This window comes from Salvia splendens, chromosome 15, assembly GCF_004379255.2.
Source record: "Salvia splendens isolate huo1 chromosome 15, SspV2, whole genome shotgun sequence".
In the NCBI taxonomy this organism is placed as follows: Eukaryota; Viridiplantae; Streptophyta; class Magnoliopsida; order Lamiales; family Lamiaceae; genus Salvia; species Salvia splendens.
In genome coordinates, this window is record NC_056046.1 from 22,061,577 (window position 1) to 22,087,247 (window position 25,671).

The 25,671-nt window shown below is 35.9% G+C and overlaps 2 protein-coding genes across 2 annotated transcripts; both read left to right on the forward strand.

Moving 5' to 3' along the window:
• Nucleotides 1-2,724: 2,724 nt before the first annotated feature.
• On the forward strand, nucleotides 2,725-4,671 carry LOC121767500. Its single transcript, XM_042163782.1, has 2 exons — nucleotides 2,725-2,934; nucleotides 3,884-4,671. Exons 1-2 carry the CDS (start codon nucleotides 2,886-2,888, stop codon nucleotides 4,423-4,425), a joined length of 591 nt encoding a protein of 196 aa, XP_042019716.1. The 5' UTR covers nucleotides 2,725-2,885; the 3' UTR covers nucleotides 4,426-4,671.
• A 1,120-nt stretch (nucleotides 4,672-5,791) lies between these two features.
• Nucleotides 5,792-10,015, forward strand: LOC121767774. The gene is made up of 9 exons (XM_042164099.1): nucleotides 5,792-6,717; nucleotides 6,897-7,473; nucleotides 7,573-7,641; nucleotides 7,722-7,975; nucleotides 8,079-8,380; nucleotides 8,458-8,638; nucleotides 8,709-8,831; nucleotides 8,964-9,050; nucleotides 9,546-10,015. Exons 5-9 carry the CDS (start codon nucleotides 8,211-8,213, stop codon nucleotides 9,903-9,905), a joined length of 921 nt encoding a protein of 306 aa, XP_042020033.1. The 5' UTR covers nucleotides 5,792-6,717; nucleotides 6,897-7,473; nucleotides 7,573-7,641; nucleotides 7,722-7,975; nucleotides 8,079-8,210; the 3' UTR covers nucleotides 9,906-10,015.
• Nucleotides 10,016-25,671: the final 15,656 nt, after the last annotated feature.

The window sequence follows — 25,671 nt, forward strand, 5'->3', positions numbered from 1 at the left end:
AATACGTTTCTGAATAAATGCATTATTTGGTTTATACATTGCATTATTTACTGTGTCATTTACATTACGTGAAATATGATAAGCATTAATGCAGAATAATGCCAACGTTTTTTGGCCAACGCAACTGGTATAATGTCGTCCACTGCGTCGTCTATCTCGTCTCTAAGCTGCTTCTCTGCTTTGGACCAAATACAATCAAAACATCAGAAAATTATCACCAAATTAAAGGACAACATGATATGAGCAGCACAAGGATTGACATATATCACAACAAATAATGCTCCAGTCAGAACAAATAATGCATAAAACTGTACCCATAATGCGTAGGACAAAGCAAATAATGCACTTATTACCATCACATAACATATTTATCAATTTAATCAACAAGTTGAATCTTAGTTTCTAATCTAAGGCTATTAACAAATACAATCAATACCTCTGCACAATGGCATGACAGATACTAATAATACCCTTTGATAATGCATAATATAATTCACATAATGTAAATTTCATAGGACATAATGCATTGTCTAAACCCAAAAATGCACATGTATTACACACAAAGACTAGTAACCAATATCAAGAATATAACTCATAATGAACCATAAACTCCAACATATGCATAATTACATATTCATACTGCACTTCCCACACTAAATAATAACCATATTGAATCTTGACTGAGTTGCTTAACCATCACAGACAATACCCGTACTAATTTCTACTATAGACATCATAATGCAAAAATCATGGTACATAATGCACAGTCCAAAATAAATAATGCACATATTTAATTTTGCACGAGTTTAGTCAGTAAAAACACAACGCCCTACATAATGCATCCTTTGCTGCACATAATGACGCTTACATATATACATAATGCACTAATCAAACATACAAGTATCATTCCATAAAATTGACAGATACGATATTGAATTGCACAAGCAGCGTCGCAAATATACCTGCAGCTTGGAATGGTTGTGAGCGCGGACGTCCTCGCTTATGCATATTTTATCTGTCGGAAAAGAACCAAATCAGATACCAGAATCCATGCTTTCAAACCCAAAACATAAAAAACCCGGCGGATAAAGACAGATGTCAGAACAAACGATAAAACCCAGTCTGATACCAAATTCCATGCTTGTATACCCAAAACAATAAAAACCCGTCTAAATTTCATGAGCAACGACAATTTTGGATGTACCAATTTATAGTTTTCGTGCCTACCAAGTCATTAAAGCGAAGTCATGAACCTTGTCGCCGGTTGCGATTCGGTGTTAGCAACGGTGGAGGGTGGGTGTCGTAATCGTTGACGAATGCTGTTGAATATTTCGCTGCCTACCGAGCGGCGTTCGGGATCTAGGGTTTACAGTGTGGAGAGGGTGGAGAGAGTGGAGAGAGGGGAAAGTAGTTTTACAGCGTTTAATGAGAGACAATGAAGAGACTGAAGTTTCAAATCCCAATAATTTCGGCCATTCCAAAATATGGCAATTCAATTTTGGTCGGATGACAATTTTACCCTTATAATGCATATACTCAGGTTCAATAATGCAACACGGATACAAATATGGAGCTTCAATCTGGACCGTTGTTGCATCAGATCTAACGGTTAATAATGAGAAGAACAAAGGATGTTAGAGTGGAAAAGGAGAATAATGCTCCCCTATATATATATATATATATATTATATTATAATGGTGCATTATTAGTCGGTGTGCATTATTCAACTGAAAATCTGCATTATTACACTATAATGGTGCATTATTCAACTGAAATTCTGCATTATTAAATGACACGTGGCACCAATCTAACCGTTGGATGACAAAATCGTGGGGCTGGGATTAAAAAGAACAAAGAACAAAAGATACAAAAAGGAAAACAATACATCCATATATATATATATATATATATATATATATATATGGTCGTGATCAATTGAGATTTTTTAGTCTAATTGAGAATTGAGATGCATTATCAGTCATTCATTTTTATTAAATGAGTGGTCCAGAATTTGCCACATGGAAAATATTTTTAGATTAATTATTTATGAAAGGGCAGAATGGTAATTTCATGGTACATTTTATTCAATAAATACTTTCTTTTATTTTAATTTTTAATTTTTTTTTTATTTTATTATTTTTTTAAATTTTATTAATTTTTTTCAACTACATATACAATTCATGTCAACTACACACATATAATGCCAACTATGTATACAATACATGTCAATTACATATATAATTCACGTCAAAAACACACATATAATGTCAACTACATATACATTTCATGTCAACTATACACATATAATGTCAACTATAAGTTGTTGACATTTGATGTACAGGCTATTGACATTTGATGTGCAGACTATAGACGATAATACCCCCGAGTTGACATAATCTACTTGTAGTTAACATTTCAAAAATGTTGTGGATGAGTGGCTGAAAATGTATCTCAATTCTCAATTAAGCTAAAAAATCTCGACCTAACAGGACCATATATATATTTTATATATATATATATATATGGTCATGATAATCTACAAACCCTCTATAATACAAACTATACAAACTTTAATCCTACCCACTTAATACAATTAATCAACGGTTAGTGTATTTTACATTTCTAATGTCAACATTTCCTACAAAACTGTCAACAAAAGGCAATTTAGAGAATAAATTAATCAGCCAAAATCATTAATTTTGTTGAGATTATGCAATCCCGATAATTGTGTCTCTTCAACGCCCCGACCATTGTTCACGTCCCCTCTCTGTCCTTTCCATCCATTCCAACTTTTCGTCTTTCCACTCCACTCAATCGGCGCTCTTTGAAGCGGCGGAGTAAGCAATTCCTCGTCAGTGTTGACGCGACTCCTCTCCGGCGGTGAAATGAGTTCTGTGAAGCGACCGGGGCAAGCGGCAGCAAAGTCATCCAAAGGTGAGCTTTCCGACTGAAAACCCTAGTTTTCAAAAGTGGTGACATTTTTTAGTCATGGGTTTTTGGTTTTTTGTTGACAATAACTATTTTTTCACTCCTTGTTGACATCCAATTTCGTTTTTTGTATGTATGTTTGGCCAAAAACCTAGAACATGTTGAGAAACTCACACTTTTTTTGCGTTTTATTGAGGAACTCAAATGTTTTTCCGGGGAAAACCTTAAATCAACACTGATTAGGCCGATTCTTTTTTCAGATTTTCAGGGGAAAACCTTAAATCTCTTTGTTCGGTTTTCTTTTTTTTATTTGCGTGGTTAATTATGTTGCAAGGAGAGTACCAAGTAAAATTCGTTTAGTAGAACTCTGAATTTTGGTTGATGTTGTGTTACTGACATTCTGAAGTGTATGTGAGTATTTAGTTGTGTGTTGGAAAAGTTTAGTTGAAATTTCAAGTGGATTTTGGTTTGTTTTCTTTTAATAAGATCTAGTTGACATCGTTCGACATGAATACCTACTTTCTATTTCGGTTGTTTCTAGTGAAGAATGCATCAAGTTTGGAACTTTGATAAGATCCCGTTGACATTAAAAGTGAAATTGATATTAACAGTCCTTGGTCTCTGATCCTGTTGACATTGACATTTGTACTTGATCTGGTATGTGGACATAAGATGTTGGTGACATTGAAATTGACATGGTATTATCTCTTTGTTTGGCTGATCCTATTGAGTTCAACATTGCTTGTTTTTCAATATATGTTTTCATGCTTGAGTGACAGATTGCCTATGGGTGGTGGAATGTGCTGTTGACATTGTTTTTAGCGTGTCATCTGTTTTAATTTTCATGGTGATAATAACATGTCGGGGTGTTGTTGTGTTTTGTTGCTATGTTGTTATAGGATTTGAATGTTTTTTTTTCATTTACGTAACTTATTGATGGTTGCTATTTGATCAGCGAAACGTCTAGCAAAAAGGAAAGCAGTAGACGATGGCGAGTCGAGTGGGAAGCGGACTAGACTATCTGGAAAGCCTTCAACATCTGTTGTTGGCGTCCCTGTACAAGCCAAGAGACCTCAGTTGAGGATCAAGAGAACTACTCGTTTTTTCCAGCGCATCCTGAAGTCTCTGAACGAAATACAGAAAACTGCTGTCAGGCAGCTCGACTTCGGTGTTCTACTCGACTATGATGTGGCCTTTGTTCTAGGAACCTTAGCGTATTGGCTATTAGAGAATTTTTACCACCTACGGTGCAGTCTTATGCTGCCTAATGGTGTTGAGGTAGTTGTTGACACGAAAGACGTCGAGCTTATTTTTTGGTTTCCCAAATGGGGGATTACATTTTATCGATGTGACAGAAACACAAGCATCAAATACCTGGAAACCATTCCACTTGATGAGGAGGCTGATATAAATGTTTTGCAGACCAAGGTCCTAGAAGCGAAGATGCTACAAGAAACTTGGGGGGGGCACTTTTTAAGAAAATATTCCTACTGCTGATGGAAACTACTCTCATTGAGACCTCCCCTGGTGTAGGTACTTGGTTGACAATCTGTTGAGGACGCGCGAGCTGCGGAAGAAAAACAAGTCCAAAGTTTGAGGAAATCGGGTTTGTAGGGCAGTTGGCCTTTAAAATTACGTAAATGTACCCATTTTGTTATCTCTTCCATATATGGAAAAAACGCCACCCACATTGGCGTTTTTTATTAGTGAAGACGCCACCCGCATTGGCGTTTACCAGTTGAACCGTATGTCATCGTATTTTATGGAAATACATGTAAGTTAAAAAACGCCAACATGGTTGGCGTGTTACAAGAAAAAAACGCCAATAGGGTTGGCGTGTTTAGTAAATTAGAAACGCCGGATGGAATGGCGTGTTTATATGAAGACGCCATCACGAATGGCGTTTTTCAATTATAAGACGCAAGAAGCGATAAGCTGAGATGCAAGAGAGAGAAAGTCAATAGAGAGAGAGGGTGAGGGAGAGAGAGGGTAATAATGACTAGTTCTAGTGCTAGTTGAAGATAGGACAAGTAGTTGAGACACTAGTTGACTCCGTCAAAATGGATCTACTTCCAAATATGTGGAGTTATGATTTGGCAAACAAACTTCATTTTTCATATAAAAATTTAAGTTAGAGTAAAAACCTACGAACTTGTTACTTTGCAGTTTACATTGATCACCTATACATATTGACAGTAAGATTTGTGGTTTATGTATTGAGATTAAGATTTGAAAAAATTGCAAAGTTCAAGCAATTTTTGGTTAATTTTGTAACTTCAAAGAATATGATGAATTGTAATAATTTTGACATATTTTTTCATTTGTACCATAATCACGTACTTGGGAGAAGTTATGTATAATGTGACAAACGAAATATACTAGACAAAACGTTTACCTACTTCAACAATGTCATGTAATACATCGAGTCAACTACCATCTTTGATTTTTTTACATGTAATCGTTTCGTCAATAAACTCAAACAAAGTTGAGTCGTATTTCTTTTTGGGACGTCCCAACAAAGTTGAGTCATACGGAGTATTTTTTTTTGGAACATGCCAAAAGTTTTGTACCAACTTAGTTGGGACGGATGGAGTACTATATACTCTATGCGTTCACGCATAGGAGTAGGGGTCTTGATTTTTCATTTTAGTTCATTCATGAATAGGAGTTTTAATTCATTTTTACTATCAATGATAATAGGGTCACACATTCTACTAACTTATTTCAGCCATATTTCATTTAAAATTGAGACATATATTTCAATAACTTTTTTTTATTTTTTTAAATACTCTCTCCGTCCCGCACTACTCGCACATTTCCTTTTGGGCACGGAGATTAAGGAATGAGTGATAGACAAAGTCAACAATTACGGCTGTAGGTATAAATTGTTACTAAAAATGGAAAGAGTGCAAATAACTTGGGACGCCCAGAAAAGAAATAAGTGCAATTAGTGAGGGACGGAGGGAGTATTTCGTAAAATTTGTATCACTACGAAATAAACTCTTAATAGGGGATAAATTAAAAAGAAAAGAATGTACTATGTGACTATATATATTCACACAGGATACAGAGATTATTGTAAATTATAAATGTTGACATAAAATGACTATTTTGATCTAAACCGATTTTATATAAAATTGTCCGTAACGTACTCATAAACAATTTGCGTAAGGATGTCTAGATTTAGTGAGATGGATCAACCAAAATGATGAAGAGAATAGTATAAAAATCCAGAAAGATAAATGTTGGGACTATAATCAAATTAAATGATGGCATTCATTAAATGTGAGCGATGTGACAAATTTTGATTTAAGATTTGGCTCCCTCCCACTTTCCAATGCATAGTGTGAACAGCCTTTACGGCACAATCTACGAAAATCAAACCCCATCCAATTTGTTAATCACACACACAGTTTAATTTGCTCTATAGTTTAATTGAAAAACGCCATTCGTGATGGCGTCTTCATATAAATACGCCATTTCATCCAGCGTTTCTAATTTACTTAACACGCCAATCCTGTCGGCGTTTTTTTTCTTGTAACACGCCAACCATGTTGGCGTTTTTTAACTTACCTGTATTTCCATAAAATACGCCGACATACGGTTCAACTGGTAAAACGCCAATGCGGGTGGCGTCTTCACTAATAAAAAACGCCAATGTGGGTGGCGTTTTTCCCATATATGGAAGAGATAACAAAATGGGTACATTTACGTAATTTTAAAGGCCAACTGCCCTACAAACCCGATTTCCTCTCCAAAGTTTTCAGCGGGCTAGTAGTTTTCCTAGTGGTATGTCCTTCATTTATTGCATCAATGCCGTCGACTTGTTGATATTTGGTTGACATGGTCTTATGTGTGAATATGTATCTGTTGTTGACGTGTCTGGACCCTGAGCTTACAGCATTGTTTTTATCTGAATTAGGTTTGTTGTTGACATTTTTTTGAAACGATTTTGTTATTTACTGCAGGCCTTCTACGTCGATCGAGTAGTGCATCGTAGGAGATGTGTGCCACGTGCCATTCCTAGGATAAAGGACTGGACGGCCGAACTGTTGAAGGAGAGAGAGGAAGAGGAAATGAAAGAAGATGATTTTGGTCTTGGACGAGTGACTTCACAATTAGATGAGAATGAACTGGGTGGTGCGGAAATGACAACAGAAGTGGTACATCCACCGGCTACTGAAGATGTTATTGAAGAGATATATGCTTCGGATGAATTGGTGTATATGAGGGGTGTTTGGGGGGCAACCAAACACATAGGTGACGATTTCAAGATGCTGGCAAAGGAATTGAACCAAGCTTCTCCAGAAATCAGCAATAAGGACAACTTTAGAATAACGTGACACTCTCAGGATGGCGTTTAGATTGGACGAAAAAGACTTTGACCCTGTGGAGTCAATGATGCAGTCGCAGTCTGCCCACTATAGTGCAGTGGAAGACTGGTCAGAGTCCTTGAAATCTTTGTTGGACGCGGCTGATGAAATGGATATACTAGAAAACAAAGACGAATACCCAAGCTTCAGCCTTGGGTTTGATTCCAGCCAGGTTAAGTATATATTATACATTATTTGTTGTTTAAAAACACTTCCTAGATAAATATATGTTGATATACTTAATGAAAGTGATTTTTTTTATACATTGTAGGATGATGACGCTTGTCACCATGATTCAGAGCGTCAACAAGAGACAGACAATACAGCCAATGTTGAAGAGGTTTGATGGCCACCATTTTTTCTTTTTTTTTGGTTTAATTTGATTGCTTACTCAATCATCCTATCTTACTTTCCGTGAAGGGTGATGTGTCGGAGTACGAGCTAAGGGAGCCAGCCGATCTTTTTTTAGTGGGGATGAAGTTGTATCCCAGGACGAGGACAGAGAGAACGCTGCTGATTTGGGAGGTGAGGGTCTGGATTTTATTACTGGTAGTGCCATTGGAAAAGAGGTGGGAGTCAAAGAGCCTGTGGCTATTGCACAAGTAGGAACGGTTGTGAATGAGGAGAATGCACTCGACGTGGCTAGTGCTATTGCGCGTGATGTTGTGTCGGAGGTATGTAAAACAGGTGAAATTAATAATGTTGCCTCTAAGTAGGGGTGTTGACATTTGCCATCAGTTAGTGACGTTGTATATTTCCCTATTTTTACTGATGCAGCACGACGCAGTATACGTAGCTGTTTGCTCTGCCGTGGAAGCAGTCATTGAACTAGGTGATGCTGCTTTCGAAACACAAACAGTTACGGGGGGCGTTGATGCGGGTAAATTACCTGTACGTCAAGATGTAGAGATGAATCGTGAAGAGAGCACGTATGCTGAAATACAACCTGCTCCAGCAAGGAAACTCAAACTGCCTATAGGGAGAAGAGAGGATTCAACATCAACGCATATCAGCCGAACATGGACTAGAGAAGAGAGGGATTGTTACCAATTCCTTCTTGCAACGCCCTACATGTGGACGTAAGCAAAAAATTGTATTAATTTTTAGTTGGTTTAACGAAAGTGAGCGACTTGAATAACTTATGGTTGAAATCTAGGGATCATGTTATTTACTCCAATGATGTGGTGGAAGTTACTAAACTGAAATTCAGCTCGTTGAAGCCACATGAGGCTGTTGACGCTGAAGTTATCGATGTTTGGGCTTCTCATCTGAATGGCATGGAGGTGTATAAATCAACACAGAAGCCCAACAGATTATTTGTCACAACGGTTGCGACAGTGAGTGTACTGTTAATATAATGTAAATTTTTTAATTTTTTTATCTAATGACAATATGTAACGATTGCAGTCAGACAATGTTGTTGAACGGAGAGCTAGTTGGGAAAAATCTGAAGCTGCGTCAACATTCTGTGATGAGATAGATGGTCAATTCAACGGCACTGGAACTTTTGACATCACACAACATGATTTGGTACTTGTTCTCATTTTTAACCAAAAGCGAACTCCCTGAAAATGAATATTGAAACAATTGTATTGGTATGTGCATATTTTTTTCCCTATATATTCAAAGAGGCATTACTATTTGGTGTGCTTTTAATTGAAGACTGGGGTTGCGGATGTGCTAGACCATGTGGTGCTCGAGAACGGTATTCCAGATCGGGCCAAATATGAAAGAGACTTGGATTTACTAGTAAGTTTATTGTGGAAACTGTATTCAAACTTGGATGTGTTCGTTGATTTTATGATAAATTAGTGTTAATATTGCTGGTAGTGACATGTTGGCATGTGTTATGACATTTAATTACATCGTTCTGTTGAAGTACTGAAACATGGATGCATACTTTGATTGTATTATCAATTTGTGTTGGTATTTGTTGGTATGGAAATGGTTGGATGTGTTTGACACTTTGTGACAATGAATTGACATGTTGGCATTTTTTGTTGACATTTATCAGGAGATAAATCTGCTGAAATTTGCATATCTGTTGTGTGAGCTTGTGAATTGCAAACTGTGCTAACATTTGCTTAAATTTGCTGACATTTGCACCTTTGTTTGATCATTGGCTTTTTACATTTGGATTACATTGACATTCCAGTTTACCAATGGAATTTTGTCTTGACATAATTTTCTTATGGACCAAGGCTGACATAAAAGATCTTACGTCGCCCTTGACCTGTTTTGCAGAGGGATTATCTAGGTTTTTGTCTCATGTCAAAGGGATTCGACGAACTGTCTTATTTCATAATCACGGAGCGTAGTACGCGCTTGCTGGACTTGCCATGGAAGACAACCCAGGCCACTAATGACTCGGGGGTATTCCTGATGAGACACATGGAGACTTACATGGGGAGATATTGCAAGGCCATGCTCCTTGCATCGTTCAACGATTGCAGAGAAAGGTTCTCGTCGTACATTAGTCATTACATCAACGTGACTCCTAACTTTAGAACACATTATGCGAGGCAAGTGAATGGAATGTTGAACATGGCGCCCCGTAACGAGCAACACAATCAGCCGACAAGGAATAAAAGCAAGTTGAATTGAGTAGATTTGGAATTGACTAGTTGTTTTTTAAATGTTAATGGTAGCTGTTTGGATATTGGTATTTACTTTTAGATGCTAATGGTAGTTTTGGGATATTGGTATTTGCTTTTTTTGGCTCGTGGAGATGTCTTTTTTGTTAAAAGAAGCATCAACATTAGGAATCTCTTTCAATTAATGAAACATGTTATTGAGATTCTCTCGGTTTTAATTTCATATTGGTATTTCATTAATTTTTTACCAGGTTTCTCCATTAATTTAAGACATTGAATATAAAAACAGGTCTAGCTTCAAGTCGGCCTCATCGTATTACAGCTAATCTGAAGCCATTTTAAGTAGGGGTGTTGACATTTGGAATGATTGGTTTCAGTATGACAAAGTGTGTATATTTCATTATGACCAGGTTTCATTAATTTGCTGAAAAAATGCATGCATCTCGCTGCATAAATAAAAATAAAGGTGAAATGTGATACTTAAAAATTGTGAATGAAAACTTGAAACTGAAACCATTTGTAGACATATACTGACATTCAGTTCAGAAAAAATGGATTAACCTACACTACTATTATCAATGCAGATTAATCCTAAAAACTAAACGCTCCTTAGACATGAACACGAGCGGACAGTAATTCTACAGCTGAAATTATGACATAAACAGATGCTGCACTTACATTATTAGCTCGATCTCCCCCATGATCTTCAAATCAATGAGTTCAGTCTTAGCTAAATCGTTTTAATCTGGTCCAAACAATAATCAAATCATACAACTATATAATACTCATTCATCTGAAAATCTACAGCTCATATTTCTTTCACTCCAAAAATAACAGCAGCAAGATGTTGTTATGTTCTTGAAAAAACCATGTACCAAATAAACAGTCAAACCCAAAAACCTACATTTTGGACTTTCCTTTCTCTCTGCCACAATTCCTTGCATCGTGATGACCCATTTCTCAACACTTTGCACATCGCCTCTTAGGTTTGTTCAGTAGTATGATAGCCTTCTCTACTGCTGATCGAATTCTTCTTCCAGAAGTGCTGCCGGATCCCTTTGTACTGACTACATTAGGAGGGTGCACGCTAACAACATTCGGTCGAGCTGGCCCGTACAGGTTCTCAATCCTCTATGCTTTACCCATGGAAGACACTGAAGGTACTGTATCACCGAAGAGTTTTTGACTTAGTTCTTCCATTTCGTCGAATAATGTAAAAATGTCGTCGTCGTTGCTCTGTGCTCGTTGAAATAAACGAAAGTAGTTTGGTTGCTACAACCCGTTTATCATCCACTTGTGAATCTGCATAAACACAATATCAGTAGTATAGCAATATGATGACATTTGACACGAATCCGGCACCAAACGTAACGGGGCATCCGTGGTTGTCTTTTCCAGTGAATGACCCAAACACCATGCAATACCTATTCAACGAGCATAGCAAGCAACGAACGTGAGCAAACTGTCAACAAGAACTCAACACAACACCTGAATTGTGAGCCTAATAAAAAAATAAAGAAAATGTCAGACACAAGATACACGTTTGATTACCTGTTTGTTGAGTAGGTAGTATCAAAGGATACAATGTCACCGAACATCTTGTAGTTCTTTCGCGACACATCGTCACACAAAAAAGACTAAGTAACTTTCCATTACTACCTTGCTGGAATTTGTAATGGAAACCATCACAGGTGTTCTTCTTCTCCTCCATTTGATTTAAAATCATTTGGACATCAGCGCCTTACATTTCTTGCAATATGTCGCGCTTGCCATTCCGTATGTCAGTAACGGTGCAACCTACAACATCATAGCCACCCAGGAACTCCTTCAATAAATTGAAAGTCATTGTAGGTCCAATGTTGGCCTTTGTGCAATCCTGCATGAATTTATAGGTTACGATTGGATTTCATGTATCGGGCATGCTTTTTATCGACCATCTCGTGATTGTGTTGGTTTACAAAGTTGCTGAAAACATAGCAAGGGCTGTCGGAATCGGTTGAATACTTCAACGTAAGTTTGACATTGTAATGACATCTGCTAGAACGGCGTCTACGTTTGGTAGAACTACCCTCTACGTCGACATCCCACTTTTCACCTTGCCGGCTGCATACAATAGTCTGCCAGGTTTTGACACCATTTGATTATTTGTGTCTAAATCTACGAGTATCAAAACGGCAGTCGTTGGCATATGCTTCATAAAAGGAAATTCATGTTTCGAACACCTGACCAATGTAAGGTTTCAGCTCGAATCTGCAATCTGGGGTAACTGCATCTGTACACACAACAAATAACTGTCACCAAAGAAACTCATCAAGTAATGACACGGGAAGGACTGCCGGGGCAGAATATCATCACGAACTGACAACAGAAAGAATTGAATATAACATACAAATAAGGTGATGTCATCTTAAACTCCTTTTATATAGATTTCTTACGAATGTGAACGGCAACACATACACTGTTGTCTACATCTTGTAAGACTGCCAAAGTAGAACCTCAATATTTACACAAAATATCAGAATATCATCAAATCAATACCATGTCAACACTAATTCCAATGCTAACCGTATGGACTCATTTCATGTATTGAAGTTTTTATTTGCAGAAACTAATCTCTACAATGGAGCAAGAATATATTTTGAATCCTTCGATTGGGTAAATTTGTTTCATCTTAATTTTATATTATGAATTGATTGCAGTATGTGAAGTGATTTAGTAAGAAGATGAATAAATTATATTGTTCAATGAATATATTTGTTTTGAATTTTTCAAAGTAGATTCATATTAACATAAAATGATTACATATTTGGGTGAACTTATTACATTATAAGATGAAGAAAGTTGTTTATTAGATGAAATAATTTGGTATGCTGTAACTGAATCACTTCATATTTGGTATGAACTAATTTGTTCTATGGTGATGTGACAAATATGTGTTTTGTTGGGAAGTTGAGTATAAGATGAAGCAAGTTGATTATTAGATGAAGAAAGTTGATTATTATATGAAATGATTACTTACTTTAGTTTTGAAATTGGATCCATTTTCAGTGTATTTGTGGGGAGTTATGATTGTTTATTAGATGGTCTGATGTGAATTCGTAGATATGTGTTTTAACCAGAATGCTTGATTAAATCAATAAAATGGTCGTATTATAAGATGAATTGTTTCTCATCTATGATATTTTATTAAATTAATAAACAGGTGAAGTTATTACATTGTAAGATAAAGAAATGTGATTATATGATTAAGTGATTACATAGTGTTATTATGAATTTAAGTGTAATTGTAATGAGTTGGTTTTTTCATAAATGCAGGAAAAAGTCATGAATACCTCAACAATAAACGCATATAACATCATAGTCAAGAGGCGAGCAAATACAATGATATTGATGCTGAAAAAATGTAGCAGATTACCTAAAAAAGAATTAATGTTATTCTTGGTTTATGTTATGGGATACTTTTGAAATTGACACTGAACATTTCCACAAATTTTATTTATGTTCAGAATTTGTGTACACATATTTCACCTTAGTTAATGATTGGTTTCATTTAGCAATTCTCCATCGAAATTTATTTCAGTCACCTTCCATCACATTTTTCATAGTAGAGTCATTTAAGCATAAAATGCTTCCATATTTGGGTGAACTTATGACAATATAAGATGAAGAAAGTTATTTATTAGATGAAGTAATTTGATATGCTCTAACTGAATTTCATTATAAGATGAAGAAAGTTCAGTTTCTCTTTAAATTTTTACTATTTTGGTTATCAATTCTGGATTTCTCAATGATCTGCAATATTTTTTTTGAATCGTTTGATTGGGTAATTTTGTTTCATATTAATTTTGTAATATGAATTGGTTGCAGTACATGAAGTGATTTCATAAGAAGATGAATAAGTTATATTATTTAATGGATATATTTGTTTTGGATTTTTCAAGTAGATTCATATTAACATAAAAATGATTATGAGAAGATGAATAAATATTTAATGATATATTTGTTTTGGATTTTTCAAGTAGATTCATATTAACATAAAATTTCTACGTTTGTTTTTCCTTGTACAAAATCGCTTTTGTTGGAGAAGAAAAGGGCCTTCGTTTTCTTCAACAATGGAAGAAGGTAATTTAATTTGTTCCTTTATTGATTATTAAACTGATTTGTTCACTTGAAAACTTATTTGTGGGAGTAATCGTTCATTGCATAAAGTGACTGTATCTTTTGTTTGGTTGTGTTATACAATTTCATGAGTAGTTTAAGATTGGCATTGTTTGATTGTTTGGGGCACGTATCATTCATTCCCCAAGGGTTTAGCAATCCTTGGGGCTAAGGTGTAGTATGGAGTAAGCAACACGACCGTCGCCAAAGTTCACGAGTTTCAGTCATTCCTCTAGGGTTTAGATATCAGCTCGGCTAGGGAGTAGTTTTAACTGATAAACATAATGTACAAATATCACTGTGTAATGGATGTTATTGACTCAGTAATGGACGATGTAAGAATTGTGATTTATACGTTTGCTGAGCCATTTTTTTGTGATTTTATACAGTGTTGGTTGTACTTGAATGTTCTCCAGAATTGAAGCATGTCGTCGGTCAGAAGTTCCAATCACTAGATTTTGCTTTCACGTTTTACGATGTTTATGCCCGCATTGTTGGTTTTGATACGTGCAAACAAGGATTAATGAAGACGAACGGTGTTACTATTTGGTATTATGTTGTATGCAATAAGGAAGGCAGCAAGAAGTCGAACGAGGATGACCAATTGAATGCACGTTCTGGTTTTCTATGAAACGCAGACGGTTATCCAAGCGTCGTTTTTCGGATTAGTCTTATTATTCAATACATTGTCTTAGTCTTATTAGTCTTACCACTGTCAACAGTTTATACATAATAATGTTACATTATTAATCCGTTAATGTACGTTGTTATTCATGAAGTTGTACATTACTGTTTACAAGCATTTAACTTACTGTACACAATTATTTGAGTACATGTCATTATTAGACACATTCTGTACATTATACATATTATTAATCTGTTAACGTACATTGTTATTCATGAAGTTGTACATTATTTTTTACAAGCACTTAACTTACTGTACACAATTATTTGAGTACATGTCATTATTAGACACATTCTGTACATTATACATATTATTAATCTGTTAACGTACATTGTTATTCATGAAGTTGTACATTATTGTTCACAAGAATTTAACTTACTGTACACAATTATTCCAGTACAGTTCATTAGTAAGCACATTCTGTCCATTATTCGGTTAATTACATCCATTATATTTTGAGAGTCCATGATCGCATAAATTTATATACAATATCTATTCAGTTTGTTGTACATTATTATTAAAATTCACGTCACTTGTTCTACATTATTTTCTTCTCATATTACATTATTAAGCATTAAAGTGACATTATTCCGTAATTTACATCCATTATAAGTTTTGAGTTAATGACATAATACAGTAATACCAAAATATGATTCTGATTGCAAGAAGTTCAGCACACTAGAGATTGTTCAAAACATACCAAGCCACAAGTCGGATATTTTCCCTTCCAACATGAGTTATAAAATAAAAGAGTTCAAATTAATAGAAATAGCGTATCCATTCATCGTCCATACGATCACTCCAGCCCATAATCGTCGACCCACTTATCGAAGTTGAACTTTGGCGGCCTCTCTCTCCAATGCCTGGTGGCTGCAGTTTGGTTGATGCCACCTCCGGAGTTATGAGCAAAAGTAAGCAGAGTCCTTGCAAACTTTATTCACAACATTTCTAAGCTCTTTGTCCCCTTGGCGCTGAGTCCGCACTCCTATTCTTTCTCCCTCTCATTAAAGTAGGTCTCCATGTGGCGCATCACATAGACCCCCGTCTCCATGGTGCAGATGTTGTTCCTCCAAGGCATTGTCACGACATGTGTACTACATTTTCTAACCTGAGCTGCCATTTTTTGAACCTTGTACTTCGCAAGTGCATCTGCCAAGAACTTTTTCTACACCAAATAAAAAAAAGTGGGTAAGAACTAAAAATAATGTAAATTTTGATGAATATAATGCAACGTAACATAAGACCCATATTACGTACCAGAATGGAGGGTGTACAAATGGAAGCATATAATGCTAATAATTGCAAGCTCATAATGCACATAATATTATATAATGCACACTACTTGATAAATAATGTACAAATGGAAGCATATAATGCACATATGAATATAACATTTACTCAATTACATGCATTTTATGAAACCGATTGATGTAACTTAAAACAAAAAACATAATGTACACCACTCCCTACAATAATGTACACAAACTCCACGAGGCGAATGCAAGAGATTGCTCACCTGCAGTCTGGGTGGGTTGGCTTTTGAAAGGTCGTCCTCTTTTCGTCATTCTGGATCTGTGAGATGAACCAAAAATCAAAACCCGATAAGAGTTCCTCTACAGAATCGCCCAATGCACAATTGTAAACCAATAATTAACTACAAACTTCAATAATGGAAAGAACCTTAACAATAATGCACACGATTTCATGATTTACGAAAATATCGATCAAAACGTGTTTGAAAACCGTGATATTATTTGGGTGAAAAAATTGAATCGACGACTAGGTTTTGTTTCGGCGGTCATAATCGGCTATTAAAAGTGGGTATTTCCAAAAATTGAACCATTTAAACCCTACCTTGTTGTCGACTTGAAATTGATGGTGGCGCGCGAAGGGAGTGAGGTTTCGACTGTGAAACGGCAGCGTAAGGTTGATTTAACGGCGAAAATCGACGCTAGGGTTGATTTCCGGTCACTTGGTGTAGCGGCTAGGGTTTGAAAATGGGGGGAATTAGGGGAGACGAATTTGATAGTGGGTTGAGGAGTGAGACGGTTGGAGTGAGAGAGAGAGAGAGAGTGAGTAGATGGGAGGTCTATGAAAATCCCGCTTAATTCGCTCCTTCCATTTTGAAACGTGTGTGATTCAGTGTTGTTTTACAATTATACCCATATAATGTACAGATTAATCCTAATAATGCAACACAGATTCATTTATCAAAGTATCATCTAGTCTGTCCATACATTTAATCTAATGGTTGATATTAAGTTAGAACTTAACACTAAGGGGGCAATAGGACCTTAATGCACCCCTATATATATATATATTATATATATATGGTTGTGATCAATTGAGATTTTTTAGCCTAATTGAGAATTGAAATGCATTATCAGCCACTCATTTTTATTAAATGAGTGGTCCAGAATTTACCACATGGAAAATATTTTTAGATTAATTAATTATGAAAGGGCAAAATGTTGTGGATGAGTGGCTGAAAATGCATCTCAATTCTCAATTAAGCTAAAACATATCAATTAAGCTAAAAAACTAATATATATATATATATATATATATTAGTTTTATATTAGTTTTTATTAATATAAAATAATATAGTCCCTCAAAAAAATAAATGAATCAAAAAATTGAAGCTCAATAAGAAATATTTTGAATTAAAAAATATGCTAAAAAAATTTCATAATGTGTTTATATTTCATTTTAATTTTATAAATTTTGAAATATTACATATTTTAACATGTTAATATCAATAAAAAGTATTTTAATATGTTAAATCATTTAATAATTTATAATTTATCGAATGCTATTTATATCCAATATCCAATGTGAATTTATGTTAGCCATATACTTAATATCTTTATGTTTGTGTATGTTTAAAATAGAACAAAAAAATTTACACTTTTTTATTGACTTTGTGAAGAAAAGCGTCCAACCAAGAGAGGGAGCATGTATAATTCAGCCTCAAAATATGCAAAACAAAATCATAAATTTTTAAAATAATGAATATGGTATGGAGTATCAAACAAAATTATCGACCTCCAAAAGAAAATTCGATCATTTAGTTAAAACTAATGTGGACGATCATTTCGACCGTCCAACTTATCCTTACCCGTACAAATTTGTTTCGTTTCATATTTACAGTTTATAATTATATGAATAATATGATTTTGTTTGCCATAATAGTGTCAGCGTACCCTTACTTTGTATTAAAAGAAATGAAAATTTGGCAATCACTTATTTAGTGAATTTAATTATACTGTATTTTACTGCCTGAAAACAATAGAATTCAAAGAAAGTATTTTGTAAATAAATGTTGCAATTACAGTTTTATCTTTTAACTAGTTGCAGATTAACATTAATTCTCAACTTTTCAGCAATTTTTTTGTTACATTGATGGAGCATATGTCATTTTTGTAGTAAGCGTTGGATAAATTTCGCCCAAAACTGTGTGATGATGTAAGTGTTCGATTGGCATTAACATAAAAATATCTGTCAATTTGAATAGTACTCTACTAATTAGTGCTGTATATATAGAGTAGCTAATGAATTAGAATAAGCTGACATATGCTAAGTAGGGCTGGCAAATCGTGGGGATTGGGTCGTTATCGGGTCAACCTGATAATGACCCAACCCAATAAGGTCTAACCTGAACCCGACCTGTTAAGGAAACTGTAAATCCGAACACGAACCCGACCTGCTACCTTCAAATCCGAACACGACCCGCACCCGACACGAACCCGTTATCGACACGATATAATATGGGTTGACACGACACGATAACAACTCAAACCTGATATTACACGATTAAAACCTAATATTACACGATTAAACCTTAATTTTTAACCTAATTTACACAATTAAAATTCGTTTTATACTATTTAAACCTAATTTATAAGAAATTAAAAAAATTAAAGTAATATATATATTTTAAAATAATAATAAAAATAATAATATTATTTCTTAATGGGTTACCCGTATCCGACCCGAACCCAACCCGAAATTATCGGGTTCTTAATGGGTCAACCCAATAAGGACACGGATCCAATAAGACTTGACCCCAACCCAATAATTTCGTGCGGATTCGTGTCAGATTATCGTGTCGTGTCGAAAATTACCAACCCTAATGCTAAGTGATAAATGTTAGTGGATAAATTATAAAAATAAAAACTCATTATGCCCTGAAAGTGCTTAATAAGTGGTTACAACTTACAAAAATGTTAAATGAATAATGTACTTTGTGGCCAGCTTACCAAAGTTGAAACAAGAGTAATCACTTAATAGAAGAATATATATGCCAACTATAAATAATTAATTACTAAAGTTATTCCTTTGAGATCACGTACTACCATAGCCATAAGTATGGCAAATTAAGTACTACTAGTACTATAATTTATGCTCCAAAATTCAGAGTCATTTAATAGAAATCTGAATTTGCGTTTACTTTTTAAAACTTAAATTTTTAAAAAAAAATTGGTCTACCGTCGAGAAATCGATATCACAAAATTGATGTAAGCTGTTAATTTGATATCAACAAAATTCCACTTAATTTATCGTATATGATTTTTTTTTTAATTTATCACGTCGAATTCTTGATACAAAACCACATCATTTAAAAAATTAAGCTAAATGTATATATAGAAAAAAATTACTCTATATGATATTTCGATTATTAATTTTAACTCTTGAATATAGATTAGATATTTTAATTTATCAGCACACCAATTAGAGTAGAACATTTCATGTCTAATTTGCCGCGTGATCTATTTTCTATACACTAAAGTGTAGCTTTCATGATTTGATATTGAGCAAAGTAGTCATGCTGACTTCGTCAACACCTTTTCATATTTTTGCACGAAACCACGTATATCTTTTTCATATATTATGATTCAAAATATGGACATAATGCTGACAAAGTCATCGCCTAGATTTTTTCTTTTTCTTTGGTCCCTTCCTCTTTTCATTATTTCTCTCTTTTGTACTAACATTTTTAAGTCTAGTGTATGAGTGGGAACAAGCTGAAGTGGCTTTTGTTTGTCCCATTCTTGATACAAGTATTAGTTGGCCGACTCAATTAAATATTAATTTGACTAATTTCTTGAGTGATTACAGATATTAATGCATTGCAACTTCTTGGTAGATAAACTCTTAATTATTGTGAGGATAGATAATATATATATATATATATACACGATTAGAATATAATATGAGAGTATGTATTTATTTGCAGGCTAAATACATGGATTATAATACAATTACTTTTAAAATTTCAATACAACATTCTCACAATGAATATAAAGTTCACAATAATCAACCCCTATACATACATTGATATATATACTGATTATACAAAAAGATTATAATTTTATTAACCCCTCATGTTACAGTTCTAGTCAAAATGTTATCTTTCGTTTTCACAACCTGATAAAAAAAATCTCTGCATGATTGTTGACCTAAATTAAAGAGAGTATTTTTTAAACTATGCGTTAGTGATATAGTATCCACATACATACTTGATTATTCACTTAAGCACTTCTCATTTAAAAGAAAAAGCTAGTTAGTTACAAATTAATGTCGGGAGCCATTGTTTTTGCCGGTCATGCTTAACATGTTGTGCAATTAATTTGACATCGACATAAATTGTACCAATCCTTAACAAAGTTAGGTCACGACTCACCTATTTGATGGGGGTACACTGCGTGCGCCGACAGACCCAAAAAAAGGCTAAATTAAATGCATAATTTTTTTGTGTATGAGATTACGTTCACATGCAAATATTTTACAACACATCACTTCTTATTTCTTTATATATTATTAGAAAACGAAAAATATTAAAAGATTTTATTATAGTAATGAATTCGAGCCCAAATATTTTTATCATATATAGACATTAACCATTCTACTATGTTAACTCAGGTTCGAGTCCTCCGTGGTGTGGCCTATACATCGGGAAGAAGGGCTTGATGAGTGTTGAGCATGTGCAATTGTTTATGTTTTAATTTTAATTCTTAAACAACCTCGATTAGGAGTGACGTGGAAAAATATCACAATATTGTACTCCATATTACATAAATAAAATGAGTATACTATACAGTGGCTGATTCTAGACGGTATTAAATATGTAACATAATAATTTCTGTATTTCTGTATATAACTTTTTACTCTCTAACGGACAGTTATACAAGTAATGAGGGGGTGAATTACTGTACAAAAACCTCAATTATTACAAAAAAAAATAGTAAGTATCATCTAGAAATTCTATACCCAGTATTTAGAATATAAAGCTTGTCAAAAGATCACACGAAATCAAGGAGAAGATCACACGAAATTAGGGGAATTATATGTTTTTGATATGGGAATATATTGTAATTAATTGTAAATTAGGGTTACCTTATTTGTAGAATATCCTAATCTATATAACTTGTAATCTCTGTGTTCACGATGAATAACACTAATATTTCCCCTACCGAGTTCTAACATGGCATCAGAGCAAGTCGAACTTGGCTCAGAAAAATTTCATCACAACCGATAATACCTTTCTTGACCTTTTTTCCGGCCAAGATCAAGCTATCTGAAATACCTTTCCCGACCCTTTCTTTCGACCAGAATCAAGCCATCCGAAATACCAACCTACACCAAACATGTCAGATACAGAGGATACAAACGATGTGAACCAGACCGTGAGTCTTAGAAACAGCAAAAGTATCAATGTATCATTCAAATTGAATGGTAGGAACTACCCGTTATGGCCACGATTGATCAAAGTAAAGATTGGAGGCAGGGGTGCATACCCATACATCAAGAATGATCCCTCAGAACCGGGGAGCAAAGGCTATGACGAATGGGAAGAGAACGACCTCGTGGTATTCTCGTGGATTGTCGATAACATTGAAAATGACATAATTGCGAATTTTGCACGCCATCAGACATCGAAAGCCATGTGGGACAACCTCGCTGTGACGTTCGACAGCAAAGCCGACCGATACATCATCTATGACCTGGAAAAAAAGGCGATTAACATCAAACAAGGAAGCATGGACCTTGAAACATAATATAGGAAGATCCACGGATTGTGGATTAATATAGATTGAAGCCAGAAACAACCAATTAGCTGTTGTGACAAGGGGATCGAACAATTCATAAACTACTCAAATTCCAAAAGGCTTATCAAGTTCCTGACCGGGTTAAATCAGGAATACGACTCAATCCGTAGGGAAATTCTGAAGGAGGAACCGGCGCCATCAGTAGAGACGGCGTATAGGTGGGTGAAGACGAAGGCGGCTCGACGGAGAATCATGCCACCGACGTCGCCCTCACCCACCGACGAAGCCAACGGCAGAACCGAATCATCATTTGGCGGAGGAATCGGACAAGGGTTTATCGCACAAAACCAACGACCGCTTCACCGAAGTAACGCTCCACCATCACGACCCACGGCCACCAGCCGGCCGGGAAACAGGGTCGACACCTCAAAACTATGGTGCTCCCATTGCGGAAGGTGATGCAATATTTTAGAGTTCTTAATCAATGTATAAAGATTATCAAGTTCAATTATTTTAACTCTAATAATACTACACTACTGCAAGAATACAGTATCGTAGTAGTATTTCAAGTGTCGATCCACAGGGAGGCGAGATTGCTTACGCTTAAAAAGACTACACAAAGCATATAAAGATATTGTTTTGATTTTTGAATGGTTAACTAACTTAAACTACTGAAATGAGATTTTTAACAAGAAAGACAAGTCACTTCAAGTTGCTCACTAGGCTTGCGTTATTTTACACCATTTACAACGAAACATACGACGGGATTAAAATTATCAACCTAATCGCGTGCACTGAACATGTCTACGACGTATAGTTCACAGTCAGCTGAACACTTGTTCCATGAACCAACTTTCAACGACATTTAATTCCTGCGGATGCGCAGGAACAAACGTCGTCTACTATAATTACTTACCTAATCCACTATCAATTTATCCCCTGAACAGTTCTAATTCGATAGCACACCAACAATCAATCAATCCTAAACTATGTTAAAGAGACAATAGTTAAGGAATTAACAACACTACATCTTTAGCAAGAAAACGTAGAGTTTAATCATAGCAATTATTGTTGGTATCAAAACACATGATTCGATGGTGTGAAAACATCCATACAAGCCTAGATTACAACTTGGAGCAACATAGAGAGCTTAGCCTAAAAACATGGTGAAATATGCAATAAAAACCGTAGGAAGCTTGCTCTCGTTGAGTGGAATTGGGATTCTGAAACGGAGCGGCGGAATGATGGCCTTTCTTCAATATTTGTTGAATAATCAATCCCTCTCTCCTGACACCTTTTTCTTTTCCTTTTCCCAAGCCGTCAACTCCCCGTCACATCACCCTTTTCCTTCTTTTTCTTTTTCTACCAAACTCCCCAGCCGTCCACCACCTTCCTCAATTTCTTTTTGTGAATCAATAAATGCACCCCTCACGTCACACATCCATTCCCAAAACTGCAATATTGCAGTTAAAAAAAAAACTACCCGGCCGGGTTGTATTTTTGGGCTGAAAAATAACCCGGCCGGGTGACATAAAATCGACCCCTCCTGGACTTTCCATGCCTCGCGAAAATCACCCGGCCGGGTTGTATTTTTGGGCATGAAATTAACCCGGCCGGGTGGCCACTTTTGAGAGCTTTCTGCACAGCTTTTCACCCTCCGAGCTTCCTTCTTTGTTTCACCATTTACTCCTCTTCCTACACCATAAAACACACTTTTGCAAGCATCAAACTATAAAAATCATGTAAAGTTATGGGAATAAAAATATAAATTTGATTCACATCAGGAAGGTAGAAGCATACTTGGGAGAATTGCTTCAAACGGATTGGATATCCGAAGTGGTGGGAGGAACGACTGAAGGCAAAGAGTTCTCCGGCCCAAGCGAAAATCGCCATAGGTGTAAAGGGAGAATGGGTCTCGCGGAGAACGGAGGCCGGGAATCATGGGGAATCGACCGGAGTCGGATCAGGGGTGCGACAGGAGTCTCCATCGGCCGGCGGCAACATGAGGGGCGTCGAAATTTGGCTGAGTGGACGGAAATCAGAGGAATCGGAGGAAGCGGCGCGACGAAAGGAGGTAAAGGGTTTGGATATAATCCAATCCCTAAATTAACCTTGCCATATTATTATTTTCCTCCCCAGAAATGTGTGAATTACAAAAAGAGACCCCATCCACTTATGCATGAACCCCCAGACTTCCAGAAAATTCGAAAAGGGCCCCCAGATGTCAATAAATCCGAAAAACACCCCAATTTTGTGTCAAAAAATACTTTTTCACCCTTACGAAAAATTTCCGCTGCATTCCATGCTTATGATATCTCTGGAAAAAATTCAAAAGGCTGGATATTTGATTGTGGGGCAACTGACACCATGACTCCAGATAAAAATGACTTTCTTGATTATAGTGAAGATACTGATAGATCATATATTCGAAGTGCGAATGGGGAATTAATTACTATTGTGGGTTCAGGCACTATTGAAATATCGCCTACACTATGGCTCAAGAACTGCCTTTATGTTCCTACCCTATCTCAAATATTGATGTCTATAAGTCATGTGACGAAGGAGTTGAATTGCACACTCTTAATGCATCCTGATTTTTGCATTCTGCAGGATATTCAGACGAGGAGGATTCTTGGGCATGGCACTGAGAAGCAAGGGCTCTACTACGTGGACGAGATAGCTCAACATGGAAGTGCGATGCTGGCTCACAGATCCACGAAACAGGAAATTTGGCTTTGGCACCGAAGACTAGGACACCCCTCTCCTGGTTACTTTAAATTGCTTTACCCGAATCTTTTATTTCTTCTTATTTTTCTTGTGAGACTTGTGTTTTGACCAAGAGCCATAGACAGAATTTTAAACCTACAAACACTCGAATGCTATCCATGTTTTCTTTAGTACACTCTGATGTTTGGGGCCCTGCGCCTTTTGTTGGTGGAAATGGCTTTCGTTATTTTGTGATTTTTGTAGATGATTGTACTAGGATGACGTGGATTTATTTTTTGAAACATAAGTCGGAAGTCTTCGATAAATTTTCATCCTTTTTTAAACTGATCCACACACAATTTCAAACCACCATCAAAACCCTTAGATCAGATAATGGGAGGGAATTTGTTAATAGTGCTATGACCCAATTTTGTAGAGAGAACGAAGTTATTCATCAAACTTCGTGTGCATATACGCCTGAACAGAACGGGGTAGCAGAATGGAAAAATAAGGTGATCCTAGAAATGACCCGAGCTCTCATGATCGAATCCAAAGTTCCCAAATATTTCTGGCCAGAAGTCATCGCCACATCCATCTATCTCATAAATCGCCTACCAACCAAAATCCTAAACATGAAAACCCCCATTGATATCCTATCCAAACAAGCCCAAATTCCCGAATATCTTAGCCTTCCTCCGAAAGTCTCTGGCTGTACCGTTTATACCCACATACCTAAACATGAAAGAACGAAATTCTCACCTTGTGCAATGAAATGTGTCTTTGTGGGATATGGGATAAACCAAAAGGGGTACAGATGCTTTGATCCCAATACAAAGAAAATCACCACCACCATGAACTGTAATTTTTGGGAAACCGAACTTTTCTACCACACCCACCTTAGTAGTCAGGAGGACAGTGATCTAGGTAGTTCCACAGACTATCTAAGTTGGGTTGTGTCAATTCCAAGCTCCTCAATTGAGGAACCAACCGATCCAGTTGTCACTTCCGCCGAGCAGGTCTTACCACAAGAGCCATCTCTACCAAGCCCCGGGAATCCTTCTCCGACGATATCTGAGGTAATTCCTGATCCGAGCTTAGTTGAGATTCTCGTTACCACTGAATCTACTGAAACAGAAATTCAAGACAACACGGTTGATGGAGATACATGAAGATATGCG